At 40.7% G+C, this 15,179-nt stretch overlaps 2 protein-coding genes across 2 annotated transcripts; both read right to left on the bottom strand.

Annotated features, from left to right (window-relative positions):
• Positions 1–3,530: 3,530 nt before the first annotated feature.
• On the bottom strand, positions 3,531–4,340 carry LOC122322086 (uncharacterized). The gene has a single exon (XM_043213440.1). It carries the CDS (start codon positions 4,338–4,340, stop codon positions 3,531–3,533), a length of 810 nt encoding a protein of 269 aa, XP_043069375.1.
• Positions 4,341–4,347: 7 nt separating this feature from the next.
• Positions 4,348–4,797, bottom strand: LOC138926912 (craniofacial development protein 2-like). The gene has a single exon (XM_070282523.1). It carries the CDS (start codon positions 4,795–4,797, stop codon positions 4,348–4,350), a length of 450 nt encoding a protein of 149 aa, XP_070138624.1.
• Between the last annotated feature and the right edge of the window lie 10,382 nt (positions 4,798–15,179).

Below are 15,179 nucleotides of genomic sequence, written 5' to 3' on the forward strand. Positions count from 1 at the left end.
GTGGAGCGTGGAGCGTGGAGCTGAAGCGTGGTAAGAATCTGGGCCAGTTCTTGATAGTGGCCGGGATCCAGATTCTCACTCGGGCCCTGCAGGGGACAGGGAACACAATAAGTTTGGCGCCCTCGTAGATCTCGCCAAGCTCCTCTACCGCAGTTTTTTAGAGCTCGGCGGATGGTTTGTCGTCGCACGCCACCAACTTTACGCTGCCCTGGAACCATCCCAGGTCTTTACAGACTTAGGCTGCAAACATAGTGCGCGCTGAGACGAAGATGAAGACGAAGCTGAAGATGAATTCCTTGCGATGCGAGTAAGCTAATAGGTTACATAGTGCAAGACGAATTTGTTGCGATTTTGTGATGTTAGTCGCAATGGATTTCTCTTCAGATGATGAGCTACTGTTAGAGGAAAGTTTATTTTTAAAATTAAATCGAAAGAAAACAGTGAATGGAGGAATTCACCCAATTAATTTGGGAAGAAAAGTATTCGGCGAATTTCATCATTTATTTAATGAGCTGCGACAAGATGAAAAAAAATTTGTGAAGTATACTAGAATGAAAATCAGCACATTTGATTACATTCTGTTAAAAATTGAACCGCAAATTATTAAAAATTGGACAAATTTTAATAAAACCACAATTATACCTGCAGAATGGTTAATTGTAACGTTAAGGTAAAAAATTATTCAAAAATTTTTTTGTTTTCATTCATTTTAATCATTTTAAATTTTCATTCAGTTACATTTTTTATATTTTTCTTAATTTGAAAATGTAATAATGTTTTCTGATGAAACGTATTGGTTCGGCACCTGTGGGGATAAAGCATTATCAGAATATTGGGTTGACGAAGATTCAAATTCAGTTGATGATGGTACAGATATGTTAGAAGCTGGGTTTTGAATATTTTGAAATTGAAAAGAGCTTCCCACATTGTATGCATAGTTATAAACAGATTTCTGCATGTCCATGTCCATAGGGCGAATTTCTAAATCTTAGAGATAATTTTATTTTGAGTGTAGGCTGCAGGGGATCGGTTTTAGACCATGCTGTTTGACTCGTATTTCATTGGTCCGATCCCTTGAAACTCTAACTTAAGAACTTGTATATAAAATAGTGTTCAATGCTTGAACATCAGCAGTGTCTTTTTTTTTTAATAAATTGAAATAGTTTATAGGTAATTATATTTTTTGGTGAGACCGGGTTTTTCCGGGTGTTCCCATCTGTGCAGATGTTTGTTAACGCGTGCTAGCCGGCGAAGTGAAAAAATCCCGATAGGAAAATAGGCAGACCCTTACACAGTTTTACATTTTCACCATTAAAGATTGTGATGTAACCCTCCTCCGGTTCGAAAATCCTGCATAAAAGTTCTACATCCTTTGTTTCGCAATTCGCTTCCTTTTCGCTGATCAGTTTCTTGATACAATTCTCGTTAGCTTGGCTTACAATTTTATTATTCCTACATGTATATAAATTTATAAATCTAAATAAATTTTAATTCTAAAAATTCATACATGTGTTTCTCGGACATTATTTGTATGCCTTGCTCTTCTAGCTCTTGCTCTTCTCTTGCACAAACTTCGCTGCTTCCCTCTTGTCAAATATAAATTTCGAGATCACACCCACCTTTGCTAGAGACAAGCTTTCTGTAGTATCGTTTAGATTTAATCCCCATACAAGTTCTTGTAACTTTTTTTATTTTTTTTATTTATGAATTTGGTAATTCTGGCTTGTTCCTCATTAATGTATTTTGTTAGATTTTTGAACATTATATTGATCTTACTACCTGTCTTTTCCTGAGAGCTTATCTTTTTTCTTCTTCCTGCATTCTCCTTATCTCCGCTTCTAGCCTTTCCGTGTCTTATAGATTTCTAGATTCTTCTAGTCTAGATTCTCTGTTATCGATTTGACGACTGAACCTAATCCGTTTATTAATCCTCTCGTTCTCCTACTCTTTGAGCATATCGCTTCCAATCTTGTCATCATCATTTGTAATTTGTTTTGAAATGCTCTCACCAGATGCTTTGTTTGTGTATCCTCAACTATGTCCCTGAGAGTTTGCTCCATGCCTTCTACTGATTCTTGATATTTCTATAGTGTAACTATGTGTATAAATCTTTTGTGCGTTTGTATTATTCTCGCCGAGCTCAAGTTGGTCTGCCCCATCGGCTCGTCTCCCTTCAATGGCCGGATCTCGAAGTTTCTTCCCGTGGCAATGGTCCTTAATCACCTGTAATTATTTATTTATTTGGTCTGGTTAATCTTTTTTTCCTTGTGAATCTTCTGTTGTATAGTTGACATTAATGCCAACACATTGTCTTCCTTCACCTTGTGTTTTAAAAAACGAGGGGTAATCTTATCCCTCTTGTTCTCTTTCCTAAATATCGTCTCCCTGGCTGTAATGGATTTGGTTCCTGTCTATTTGCATTCGCTGATTGAATTTTTTTGGTCTTCTGTTGTTCTACCCTTTTCTTGATTTTCGGGTATAGTTTCGCTTTGATCTTTTGCAGTACTTCCTCATGTCAGATTTTCATTTTTAAGCCTGTATATTTGCTTAATCGTATTTCCCCAACTACTGCTGAAAAGATGTTCCAAATTGTTGAAGAGGTTTGACGAGAATTCTAATCCCTGATCAAAAACTATCTTTTTGGGTATTCGGAATAAAGCAATGAAACTTTTTACTGCCTTTATTATATTTACGATTTCTTTTTCTGGAATCCGTAATCCCCACGCGTATCTCGAGAATTTGACTATTATGGTTAGAACATTTTTCCGTTAGAACATCTCCGTCAGAATGTACTGTTTATCTAATTTGGTCTCCTATAGTACTTTTGAATTTGGCAACTGTCACAATTATTTATTATTTGTGTAACTGCCTGTTTGTGAAGCTGTCGGTAAAGCTGTCGACGAAGTCGATGGTATTATCTCCGATTGTGTTGTTGTTTGTGTTGGAGTTGTTGATCCGCATAGCTTTCGATTTTGATGCGTTGATCTTTAAGCCTACTGTGATGGCTCAGACCTCGAGGTCCCTAGCTTTGGCTTGAATGTCTTCGAATTTGTGAGCCAAGAGACATATGTCATCCGCGTAATCCAAGTCTTCTAGATGTCGGGTGAAGTTCCAGGTGATTCCGCGTCTGTTCATCTGTTGAACAGAAGTGGTGATAGAGGACATCCTTGCTTGACGCCTGTGTTCGTCTGAAAGAGTGCACTAATTTTCCCGTTGTGCAGTACCGCCAGCTCAGCATCATCATACATAGCTTTCACTATGTTTATGATTTTCACTGGCACTCCTTAGTTGTTGCAGTCACTGAGGTCTCCTTTCTTCGGTAGCTTAATGATGATTCCCATATATTATTGAAATGTGGATGCAGTGTTTCGGCCATTAGTTGCGTGTTAATCTGGAGAAGTTCGTCCGGTATGCCGTCATCTCCAGCCGCTTTGTTGCGTTTTAATTTCCTGATTGCATCCTTTATTTCTCTAATTGATGGTGCCGTGGGTGATATTCTGAGGTTATTGCTCGGTACAATACTCCTGAAGTTATCTTGCGTGCTGCTCGGTTGTTCTGTGCAGCTGATCTCCATAAAGTGACAGCACTTCTGTCACTCCAGAAGGCCACCTCTGGAGTTGTGCCTCATCATCAGTAAGGAGTCTTCCATCTGGGTCCCGCACTGGTTGGGTTCGCCTATGGCAGCTTCCGGTCAGTTGACTAATTATCTGGTACAGTGAGCGGATATTGTTCGAGTTGGCTGCGCTTTCTGCATTTTCAGCGAGCCTGTCCAGAAATTTTCTTTTGTTGTTTCTTGCTGACTTCTTCACCATCTTGCACAGCTCTTTGTGTTCGTCGCGAGCTCTGCAGTCATGATCTGCTTTCGACTTTTGGCTGTTCCGTTTGCTGATAAGTTCCCAAGTGTGCGCTGATATCCAATCCGTGCGCCTGCGTTGTCGGGTGCCAAGCATCTCCTCCGCGGTGCTCCTCAGTATACTGCATGTTTGTTCCCATGAGTGATTCAACGGTTGTGTTGTCATCTGTTCACGCAACGTTGTGGCCATTCTGGTGGATAGGTTGGAGTCACTCAGCCGTTGTACGTTAATGGAAGGCGGTCTTATTGTGGTCCTGTTGACAGTGTGGCTGAGCTTGATTAAAAGCTCTCCGATTATCAGCTCGTGGTCACTGTCGATAGTCGCGCTTCTCCTATTCCTAACATCCATCATCGAGCGTCTCCATTTCCTACTTATGCAGATGTGGTCGATTTGGTTGCGAGTATGTCCATTCGGAGAGGTCCATGTGAATTTATGGATTTCCTTGTGGGGGAATACAGTGCCACCAATAACCAGTTGGTCTGACATAAGTCGATTAGCCTGTCTCCATTATTGCTGCGTGTGCCAACACCATGTCGGCCCATGAATGTTTCCAATCCGTTGTTGTTGGGCCGATTTTCGCATTGAAGTCTCCCATGAGAATTTTTATGTCACCTCTTTCGATCCTAGTGAGTGAGGATGTGAGGGCGTTGTAGAAGTCGTCTTTGATTTTATCGCTGGCGTCTTTTGTTGGGGCATAGCCTTGCACGATGGTGATATGTCTAGCATTGCATCGGAATCTGGCAATGATGATTCTGTCGGATACTGGGCTCCAGGAAATTAGTGCCTGTTTGTACTGTTTGGACACATATATCCCGACTCCGCTCCTGCCTCCATCATTGGTCTCGCTGTCCATCACTAGATTGCCGCTTGATGTTGTTGTTGTCCCGTTACCTCTCCATCTCACATCACTGATTCCTGCGATTGCGATCTGCATTTTCTCCATTTCTCCTTCAAACTGCGCCAGTCTTGTTGGTTCCATTAAAGTCCTCACGTTCCATTTTTCAATTCGTGTCCGTTTCGATATGCGAATGGTCGTCAACGGGTTGGGAGGGTGGTTGGTTTCTTCTCTTCTTGTATTAGTTTCGTTAATCAATTGTTTTTCAGTTGATCCGGTGATTACCCAGGTGGAACCTATTCCAGAGGTTGGGCCGCCACCTGTCGGTATTTGGGAATACCGTTTTTCGACCTCACATGTTTAGTAGCATCGGAAAAGAGACCACTAAGCATAATGAAGCCGAAAAACTTTGGAGGTCATGATTGCCATGAGTGGGGTTCGAACCCACGACCCAACGCCCCCCAGCAACATTTCTTAAGCAAATGAAAAAAAACTACGCTTCCCTATCTATATTCTCCATGAAGAAAACTTTTTCCAACCCAATTTTTGAACAAAATTTTTCTCAGTGGAAACATTTTGATTTTTAAGTTTGGGCTGTCAAATTTGTCAAAATGGGAGCAATTGAGAGAGCTTCTAAAAAAAAATTGAGAGTGCTCACACTGTCAGTGTGCCGGCAGCGCTGCGGCAGAATTTCCTACCCTATACTCGCGTGCTATGTAAAATGAGAGTTTGCCCACCACGGCTGTATAACCCCTTAAATATTATATTCATTCAGTGGTTTTTCTTATATCGGGAATCCCAGTTGCAGGTCTTCGACCGCGGAGTGAATTGCGGAGTCCATATGCGCATAATTCGGTATTTCTACCAGGTTTTGACCAGATACAGCTCTGTAAATACCCTCATGTCCTCCTTCACTGTTGTTTTACTTAACAGGAAATCCCCATCAGTTACTTGTACAGGGATAAGAACAACTCTTTTCATTCCGGCTTCCATTGTGTGAACCTCGCTTGGTCTATATTCGGCGAACTGAATCCGCAACTTCCCGTTTACCGTGCGGAACCACCCTTTTTCTATGTTGATCACGGCCTTTAATGGTTTTAAAAAATCTATCCCGATTAGCCCTTCAAAAAACTGGTGGAATCTGAAGAGTAGCATCCTTATCTCTCTTACTCCTACTTAAAAATCTTTATGAGATTGCTTACTCGTCTTAACCGCTATCGGGTCTTGTAGGTATTTCACGTATTGTAATTGGTTCAGCTCGGGACGTATAAACGAGAAAGTGGATCCTGTGTTATTCTTTCCGGTGTGATATTGATCAATACATAAGGTAGGGTTGAGTTGCCCCTTCTATTCCCCAAGTATCCTGTTGGTTGCTCGAGGCTGGTAACGGAAAATTGGCATCATCCTCTTGGATGTTATGAAACTGGCCACTGATTGACGACCGATTTTCACCCCTCTCTAAGTTACCAGCCGAATTATACGACTGCCTTGAGTTGACAGAGTTATTCGACTGCCTTGAATTTCCCAAGTTATACGATTGTCCTAGACATCCTTGTCTGACCACTGCCTTGCGTATCTCCCGCCGCATGGATTGATAGCTGACCCTCTCTGAAGGAGCAAATCCCGGAGGCGGAGTTCCGAAAGGTGGTCCATCTGGACACAAAGCCTTGGACGGTTGCCGATGGAGCCACAGTAAATGTGACTCTGGAGTGCGAGCCCAAGGTGCTTGATCTGCTGGAAGGATCTACGGGAGGATCTACGTAAAGTGGTTCTCCTATCGATGCAGAGCATAGGTGCGAACCTACGGGTGCCACAGGTGTGTTGGCTTCAACCACAAGGTGGCAGAGTGCAAACAGAAGGAGAATGTTTGCAGGCAATGCGGACAGACCGGCCACAGTGCGCGTGGCTGTGCGAACCCGGTGGACTGCCGGAATCGCCGCTTTTACGGGCACCCCTCGAGTCACAGCATGCTGTCCCCGAGCTGTCCGGTGTATGCGGCGGTGCTTGCAAGGGGTGAACGCTAGACATATGGCGTATGTGTGCGCGTAAAAGGGAGTTTTGGTTCCATCTTCCTTTGCTCCAGTTTGAAGCCGAGATAGAACCGTACCTCAGGTATATGGATGCGGTCCTGTTGCAGGCCAACAGAACCTCCGCAATCCTGGGAATTGGCGCGAACGCAGTGTCCCCCAAGTGGTTCAGCAAACTCCCTCGGAATCCCGGGGGAAACGCTAATCGTAGACGGGGTGAGCTGCTGTCTGAGTGGATGCTGGAAAATGGGACCGTTGCTCTCAACAAGCCTAGCCCGGTGTTCACGTGCACACGCAGTGATATCGACGTGACAGTTGCCAACGATGCAGCATCGATGTGGGCCCCATTCAGGTGGAGAGTGGACGAGTGGGAGTTGTGGGATCATAATGTGATCACAGTTGTGGCAAATCCAACTACCCCAAGTACAGTTGAGAGCTTAGCTCCTGTACCGTCCTGGAACTTTTCCAATGCTCGCTTTTTCAATGCTCGCGTCTACAAGATCTGCCGAAAACGCAGAAAGTGCACGGAGATTGGGTGCCTCCGCATTGATGGCGAGCTGGTCACCGATTGGGGTGACTGTGCGCGTGTGCTCCTCCGTAACTTTTTCCCAGTTGATTGCCGGAGCGGAGGAGCAGTTCTCTGATTAGCAGTTCTAGGGGGGCAGAGTCCCACCGGCCCTCGAGGAAGTAGAGGTTGATGCTTGTGTCGCCATGTTGAAGAGCAGACGCTCTCCCGGCATGGACGGCATCATAGGCACTATCTGTGCACTATCTGTATCGCTATATTCCCGTTGCATCCAGGTTACTTCCCCCGAGAGTCCACGTGTAGTGGAGCTGCTCAAGGGGCCCGATAAGGACAGGTGCGAGCGCAAACGTTAATAAGGCTGTTGTGTTCTAAGTCTAGAGTAGGTCCAACAAAGCAATCATTGCTCAGCTTGGAACTCTGATTAGCAGTTCTAGGGGGGCAGAGTTCACGGACAGAGTCAGACAAGATTGACAAGACTCATCCGTCATATTTGGGTTATATAAATGCAGCGGCATCCACATACGGCATCCAGACAAGATTCAAGAATAACAATATCTGGTTTTATAGTCCTTTATTCTTGCATGGATCTTGGAAGAACTGGGCTAACATGCCAACCATTATTTAGACCAGTTTGGAGCAGAAGACAAAATTCGTCAGCATGGCAGACGCAAAGGATGCACACGGAGGAGAGTTATACAACTTACTGCCGGCGCAGCAACTCCTTCCACAAATGGCATCGGATTGTTGCATACATACTTTACGCCTAGGCGAATTGAGCAATCATCCTGAAAACAGTTAAATCGGTAAAAAACAAAACATTTTCCCTTTTTTACTTTCTTCTATATAGCTGCTGCTGTTAGATTCAAACAATTATATCATTCCCAATTTTATTATTAATACTTCACAGGTTTGCGCATTTATGGTCTTTATGTTAATGCCTTTTCCAGCCTAGTAGCAACGTCAATTTTAAGGAAAACAAGCTTTCCGTGTATCAAAGACTTAATGTGCTTCCTTATGGATAGCTCCTTTTCCTTTATGAGACTCCGTGGCGCTATGTGATTAATTGTCAGGACGTTAAAAATTGGATTCACTTAAATTGAATTGGATATGTCAGAGAACCAATATGGACAAATTTCAACCTATGTCGCACGTCAAATCAGAGCCAATTGTTGATAAATTGGCTAAACTTTACAGTGAAATTGAATTTTTGATCATGCAAATGGCCGTTTACCACTGAATGCTGACATTATTAATTTCCTAAAAAAATTTAAAAATTCCAGCTCCACTTTTGACAGAAATTGCGTATGTGGTTCTTGTTACTCCGGCCACCCAAGTATAAGTTATCCAACCCCTAAATACAGGCCACTTATGGCTTTTATAAACAATATTTTCAATCTCTGCATTTGCCTTTGGCTAGATCTTTGGCTCAATTATCCAACCCATAAATCCAGGCCACTTATGGCTTTCCACTTATGAATTTTATTAACAATATTTCCAAACTCTGCATTTGCCTTCGGCTTTGTCTTTGGCTCTGAGGTCCGATCTCGGTTCCCCATAAAAAAATCAAAATCAAAAGTAAACATCAGCTTCCCTCCGAAGCCCAATCAATTACGCCTTTTGCGTTTCAAGTAGCCACCAAATTGCATCGATCAGCTTAATCGAATTTCACAATAAGATACGACATTTTCATCTTAAGCCTCTAATCTAAACACAACTGATGGCCAAGGTTCTTTGGATCAGATTTAGAATTAAGAAGTCAGTCCTTTTTTGACCGAGACCGCGAACGGTTGACAAAAAATATTTAGGAGAAATCAAAAGTGTCTTGTAATTGTTACGTTTAATAAATAAAGGTTTAACACCAAGTTGTATAATTAAAAAATAAAATTTACGTTTTTTTAATTCGCCGAACTACAAACAATTTAACTGGCGCCCAACGTGGGCCGCGTCACATAAAGCTCCGAAAAATTGTTTAACAAAAAAAAAAAAGTTAAACATAAACGGAACTCGCGCGGACAACAACTCAACATTTTTAGTGGAAAAATTAAAACATCCACCAAACGACACTACCAAGTGACAGTGATCGTTAACAACAAAGTAAATGGAAAATAAGTAATGAAATAATCCATAAAGAGTGAATTAAAACAAAGGTGGACCGAAATTTTAAACCAAACAATTACAAGAACACAAAAACAAAAAAAAATCAACGCATAAAAATAAAAAAAAAAAACAAGAACAACAAAAACAAATAAAACGACAACTCCAACAAGAAAAACCAAGGAAGGAAGGCTCAAATAAAAACGACAACTCGCTCCAACAAGAAAAACCAAGGAAGGAAGACAGGACATTCTCTATCCATTAATTAACTGTATCCAGGAAGGACAATCAACCACCAACCACACAGAAGAAAGACCCCAACGGGACAATATCGTGAGGAATTAATTTAAAATAATAAAAAAATTAAAGACTATAATTTAAGATCAGTGACTTTGAGAAAAATAATATAAGTTGTATATATTGCAAAAAGGAAGATTCGCGATTTAACAAATAATATAAAGAATAAATCTGGAAGATTTGATAAATAGCTTTTGTGAATTAAATCTAACAATGGCAATCGGAGGTTCAGCACCAAATTTTTCTGCAGGCAGTGTAGCCACAGCTGGCGGCTTAACAGTAGAATTGATAAACAGATTAATAAACGCTCAATTAAATGAAGTTAGCAGAAAGTAGAATGTTTAGAAGGAAGGCTAGCCACAGATGCAAAAACTGTGGAAGATTATAAAATACAAACAATTGACCCAGCTATAAAATGCGATACAACACTTGAAGTGGTAAAATCCTTACCAAATTTCACAGGGGAATCAACACAATATGTAGGTTGGAGGGAAGCTGCAGAAACTGTAATGAGTCTCTATAAAATCAAAGTGAACAATATTTTATCGCCTTGACAATTTTACGAAATAAAATTATGGGAACTGCCCATGATGCTCTTACCAATCATGGCACAGTTTTAAACTTTAAAGCAATCTTATCCCGATTGGACTTTATATATAGTGACAAACGACCAATACATGTTCTCGAGTCAGAACTAAGTATCCTCAGGCAAGGACGAATGACAATTACTGAGTACTATAACGAAGTCAATAAAAAAATGACCTTACTAATAAACAAAACCATAATGACATACGGAAATGACAGTGTAATAACCAAAGAAACAAACAATTCAATAAGGGGAAATGCTCTACGAGTATTTATATCCGGACTTAATGGATCTATTTCAGAAACTCTTTTCTCATTAAATCCACCAGATTTGCCCAATGCTTTGGCAAAGGTCCAAGAATTAGAATCAAACAACTTCCGTGCTCAATTCGCAAATAGGTTTAATGGATTTAAAAATGAAAGTAAATATCGGGGAAACAACTTACGATTTGATCAAATACGGCAAAATAATAATATCACTAAAATGGGAAATAATTTTAATCATAACCAAAATTACAATTGGCCACAAAAGGGAAATTTTTGGCAAAATAATAATCAAAATAATAATCATAAGCAACAAGCTATCGAGCCAATGGATGTTGATCCACCGATTCAACTCTAGAATAAATCTAATAACAATCGGCAGCCGAGCCAAAATTGGCAGTCAAATAGTAACCAAGGAAGAAATAATAACTGGCAGGCAAACAATAATCAAGGTAGATATAATAATAATTATCATCGAAATAAAAATCGTTCAAATTTCTATAACACAAATCAAAATAGAGAGCAAACTCAAGCTCAAAAAAGGGAATCAGATGGAACAGAAAGTCAGGCAGCTAATTTCAATTCAATTCAATTCAATTTATTCACTCAACAAACTTAAATTTACAAAAAGTGCGTGATACTAATATGGGATAGATTTTTAAGAGTTCAGGAAGAATACCTTATCAACTTAGAATAGATAATGGGTGGTGACAAATTGTTTGGTGTATCCAATATTAAAGTGTGCGGGAAAAATACAAAAACCGCTTACAATATCTTAACCTACAAAAATAAAACTTTAGGTCTAAGTTACAACTAAATGTTATAATCTAAGGCTAGATCGTTTAAATGAGGGTACGTCGAATTCTGACATCTTAAGTAGAAACACCGAGTAAGGCGTGGAAGTCTATCTGAAACTAACTCAATGTTAGCAGTGTTATGAAGATCAGTCGTAGCGTGGTACCAAGGTAGGTTGTAAATCATTTTTAATATTTTATTTTGGGACACTTGAAGCTTCTTTAAATGACATTTCGCTATATCTGCCCAGACAGGTGCACCGTAAAAAGTTATTGCTTGGAAAATTGATCTAAATAGAAATAGTTTATTTTCTAAGCTCAGGCGGGCATTTCTGTTTATGAAGGGGTAGATAGTTCGAACCGTGATGTTCACTTTTTTAATGGTGTTTTTTATATGGTCGCCAAATTTCAGTTTTTTGTCTAAAATTAGTCCTAGATATTTGACGCTAGGTTCCCAGCTAACATAAGTATTCCCTAGCATGATTGCTCCATTGGGAATGTAGATATTTTTCCGTTTTCTTGTAAAGTAGATTGCCTGGGTTTTATCAGAGTTCACGAGGATTTTCCATTTTCGGAAGTATGTGTTAGTTTTTTCAAACGCTAGAGTTAATTTGTTGGTGATCTCCGATGATAATCTACCTGAGCTTAAAATAGCTGTGTCATCAGCGAATACCGACATGGAACAACCGGGCAGAACTGGAAAATCTGCTGTAAATATATTATACAGGATTGGAGAAAGGCAGGATCCTTGCGGGCAGCCTGCTGGGATGTATTTTATGGTGGACGTTGCACTTTCTATGTGTACCGAGAACGACCTATTGGAAAGAAAGCTCTTCACTATCTTAATGATTTCTGGGGGGAAGTTTAGAATGAACATTTTATGTATCAGTCCATCGTGCCAAACGGAATCAAAAGCAGCTCGAATATCTAGCAGTACCATTCCGGTGGATTGGGATGCTGAAAAACTTCTATTTACGATTTGTTTGATTCTTACAAGAGGTTGGACTGTATTGTGCTCACGCCGGAACCCAAATTGAAAAGAAGGTAGGCAGGCATTATCCTCAAGGAACTGGATAAGCCTCTCTTTAATTATTTTCTCTAATATTTTACTTACTGAGGAAAGGAGACTAATTGGCCTATAAGAAGAAGGTGAATCTATCGGTTTGTTTTGTTTGGCAATGGGGATTACCTTCGACTTCTTCCAAGCATTTGGAAAGTAGCAGAGTTTAAGACATTTGTTAAACAGTACTGTAAGAAAGCTTATACCCTTGCGAGGTAGATGCCTAAGACATAGGTTGTCTATTCCATCGACGCCAGGCGCTTTTTTAATTTTTAGGGATTTTAAGACACCTTTTACTTGGTCTCTCGTTAGTGGTGGAATGTTTGTAAGATTTATAGGCGTATTCGCAAGGGCATGGTTAGAGCTGTTTACAGTGGAAGTGGTTGATGGGTCACTAAGATCAGCGGACAAAGAGTGGTTGCGATGAAACAACTGGGCCAATACTTCTGCTTTTTCCTCCGGAGTGTTATATCGAGTAGAATTTTCCACAAGGGTGGGCATTACTATGCGTTTCTTCTTAATGACTTTTGTTAGTTTCCAAAAGGGAGAAGAGCCCTTGTCTAAGGATGATAGTGTTGTGTTCCAAGCCTTATTTCTAAGGTTGAACAACGCTTCTGATATCAAAAAGTTATGTAACTTAAACAATTCTAGGTCGATATGATGTCTAAACCTTTGCCAGTTCCGTCTGTAATGATTCCGATTCCTTATCAAGTTGGTAACATTTCTAGGAAGCGGCTTGGGTGAATAGCGAATTCTTTTTTGGGGTATGCTGGCAGTTTTAGCTCCAGATATTGTGTTATTAAAGATGTTGATTTGCTCGTCAATGTCTTGGGGAAGACAGATTGAGCTGGGGTTTATTGTTGGTAGCTGAGAGTTGATAAGGCGCATTCTACCCAATGCGCTTATTCTACCCAATTTGCGTTTTTAGTATCGAAGTAATACGACTCAACTATTGCCGGGGAATTAAGTAACGTAATTTGGACTGGTAGGTGATCAGATCCCAGATTGTTTATTGCTCCCGCATGTGAAAAGCGTTGCGGGCAATTTGTGATGAATAAATCTAATGTTGAAGAGAGACCTTGAGCTCTTGCTGGGATGTAGGTGTGGTCCGCCGGGTGGATTATATAGAAGTTCTGTGAGTCTAGTTTCCGCTTCAATAAATTCCCCCATGAGTTAGCCCTGTAGCAGCCCCACGCACCGTGCCTGCAATTGAAGTCGCCGCCTAGTATGTAATGACCGTTTAAACTAGTTAGATTGTGAATGTCCGCCTGGAAGAGTCTTCTAGCAGTAGGGTTGGAACTACCTCCAGGAAAGTAGCACGAGTACACTTTAACCTCAGTACCTTGAGAATTGATTATTTTTATGCCTATGGTTTCTAGTACTGATGTATTGGGGAGAGGTAGCAGGGTGTGGCGTACATTATTCTTAACAAAGATTGCTACCCCTCCTCCTCTAATATCGGCTCGATCATGTCGATAGCATATGTAATTTCGTAATTTACTGGGCACATTCCTGGTTAACCATGTTTCAGACACTAGACAAATGTCAATATTTTCTTTATATAAAAAGTGACCCAACTCATTTAGTTTATTTCGAATGCCCCTAGCATTCCACGCTACGATTGATAGATCCATTAACATTAAGAAATGAATTTAAATGCTAGAGAAGTAATTACCTCTAGTTGATCTGTTCTAGATTTACAGTTTCTAAGCTGCTTAATTAATTCAAAGGTGAGATTTTTGATTTCTTCTAAAGAAAGTAGCTCATCGCTCTGACGGTGTTGGCTATTAGGCCAGCACGGATTTACTGGGGGAGGAGTATGCTTAGACAGCTTTGGAAAAGCAACTGGCCAATGCAGAGAAGGAGATTTAACTGGGTTACTTCTAGGTAGTCTAGGATAGCCCTTCGCTCTTAGCTGGATGTAATTCTCTCGAGAAGGACACTCGAGCGAGGACGACTTGTGATTTCCATGACAGTTGGCACACTTAACGCATGAGTTTTCGTTGCAGTCAGCAGTTTTATGGTTTCCTGCGCAGACAGCACAGTACGCCTTAACAGCACATTGATTTGATCCATGCCCGAACATTTGGCAGTTGTAGCACTGGGTTATTTTGTTGCTCCGACGCCTTTGGTAATCCCACTTGACGCGAACATAGTCGATGACGGAATCAGATTTCTTCAGCTCGCTAAGAGTTATGGACTTGTTGACGAAATAAACTACGAAGAAGGTAAAGGTGGTATCGTTTGGCCGTTTTCTACGAACAAACTTGACATCTGTGCATTGCAGACCCATGCTAACTAGTTTCTGTTTGACGTGCTCTGGTTGGTCAGTATCAAGACCCATAAGAATAGCTTTATACGGCTTTTCATTTTTAATTGCATAGGAAAAAAATTTATATTTGCCTTTCATAAAATTGCAGGCTTTTATGTAGTCACTCATCGCTTCACAGTGAAGTTTGGCTCCAAGTGAAATTTTTTTGATTGAGTAGTCTTCTATAAATAAGGTTTTGCAAATGATTTGAATTTGCTCTATGGAGCATTTAAGCACCGTTATTGGAGGTACATAATTATTTGATTTTTCAACAATGTGTTCTGTACCATTGTCTTCGTTATCATCATCTTTATCTTTAATAGTTTGAAGCGGCGAGTAGTAGTTGCTGTTGTTGGGAAGTTGCCCAGACTTAGCTACTTGCATTTTTTTCTTCGGTCGCGGCGACATAGCATCGCCGGCTTCTCTTATCGATCTCTTTATGATGATTCGGTTTAGACTAATGTGCGAAAAAGAAAAAATTGTCACTGACGCGCTTGCGATCGTACGTGCGTACAGTTGGAGCTTACACACC

This window comes from Drosophila bipectinata, chromosome 4, assembly GCF_030179905.1.
Source record: "Drosophila bipectinata strain 14024-0381.07 chromosome 4, DbipHiC1v2, whole genome shotgun sequence".
In the NCBI taxonomy this organism is placed as follows: domain Eukaryota; kingdom Metazoa; phylum Arthropoda; class Insecta; order Diptera; family Drosophilidae; genus Drosophila; species Drosophila bipectinata.

Coding starts and splice junctions, on each gene's coding strand:
- LOC122322086 (XM_043213440.1), bottom strand. CDS start 4,340: ATGTCAGACCAACTGGTTATTGGTGGCACTGTATTCCCCCACAAGGAA.
- LOC138926912 (XM_070282523.1), bottom strand. CDS start 4,797: ATGGAGAAAATGCAGATCGCAATCGCAGGAATCAGTGATGTGAGATGG.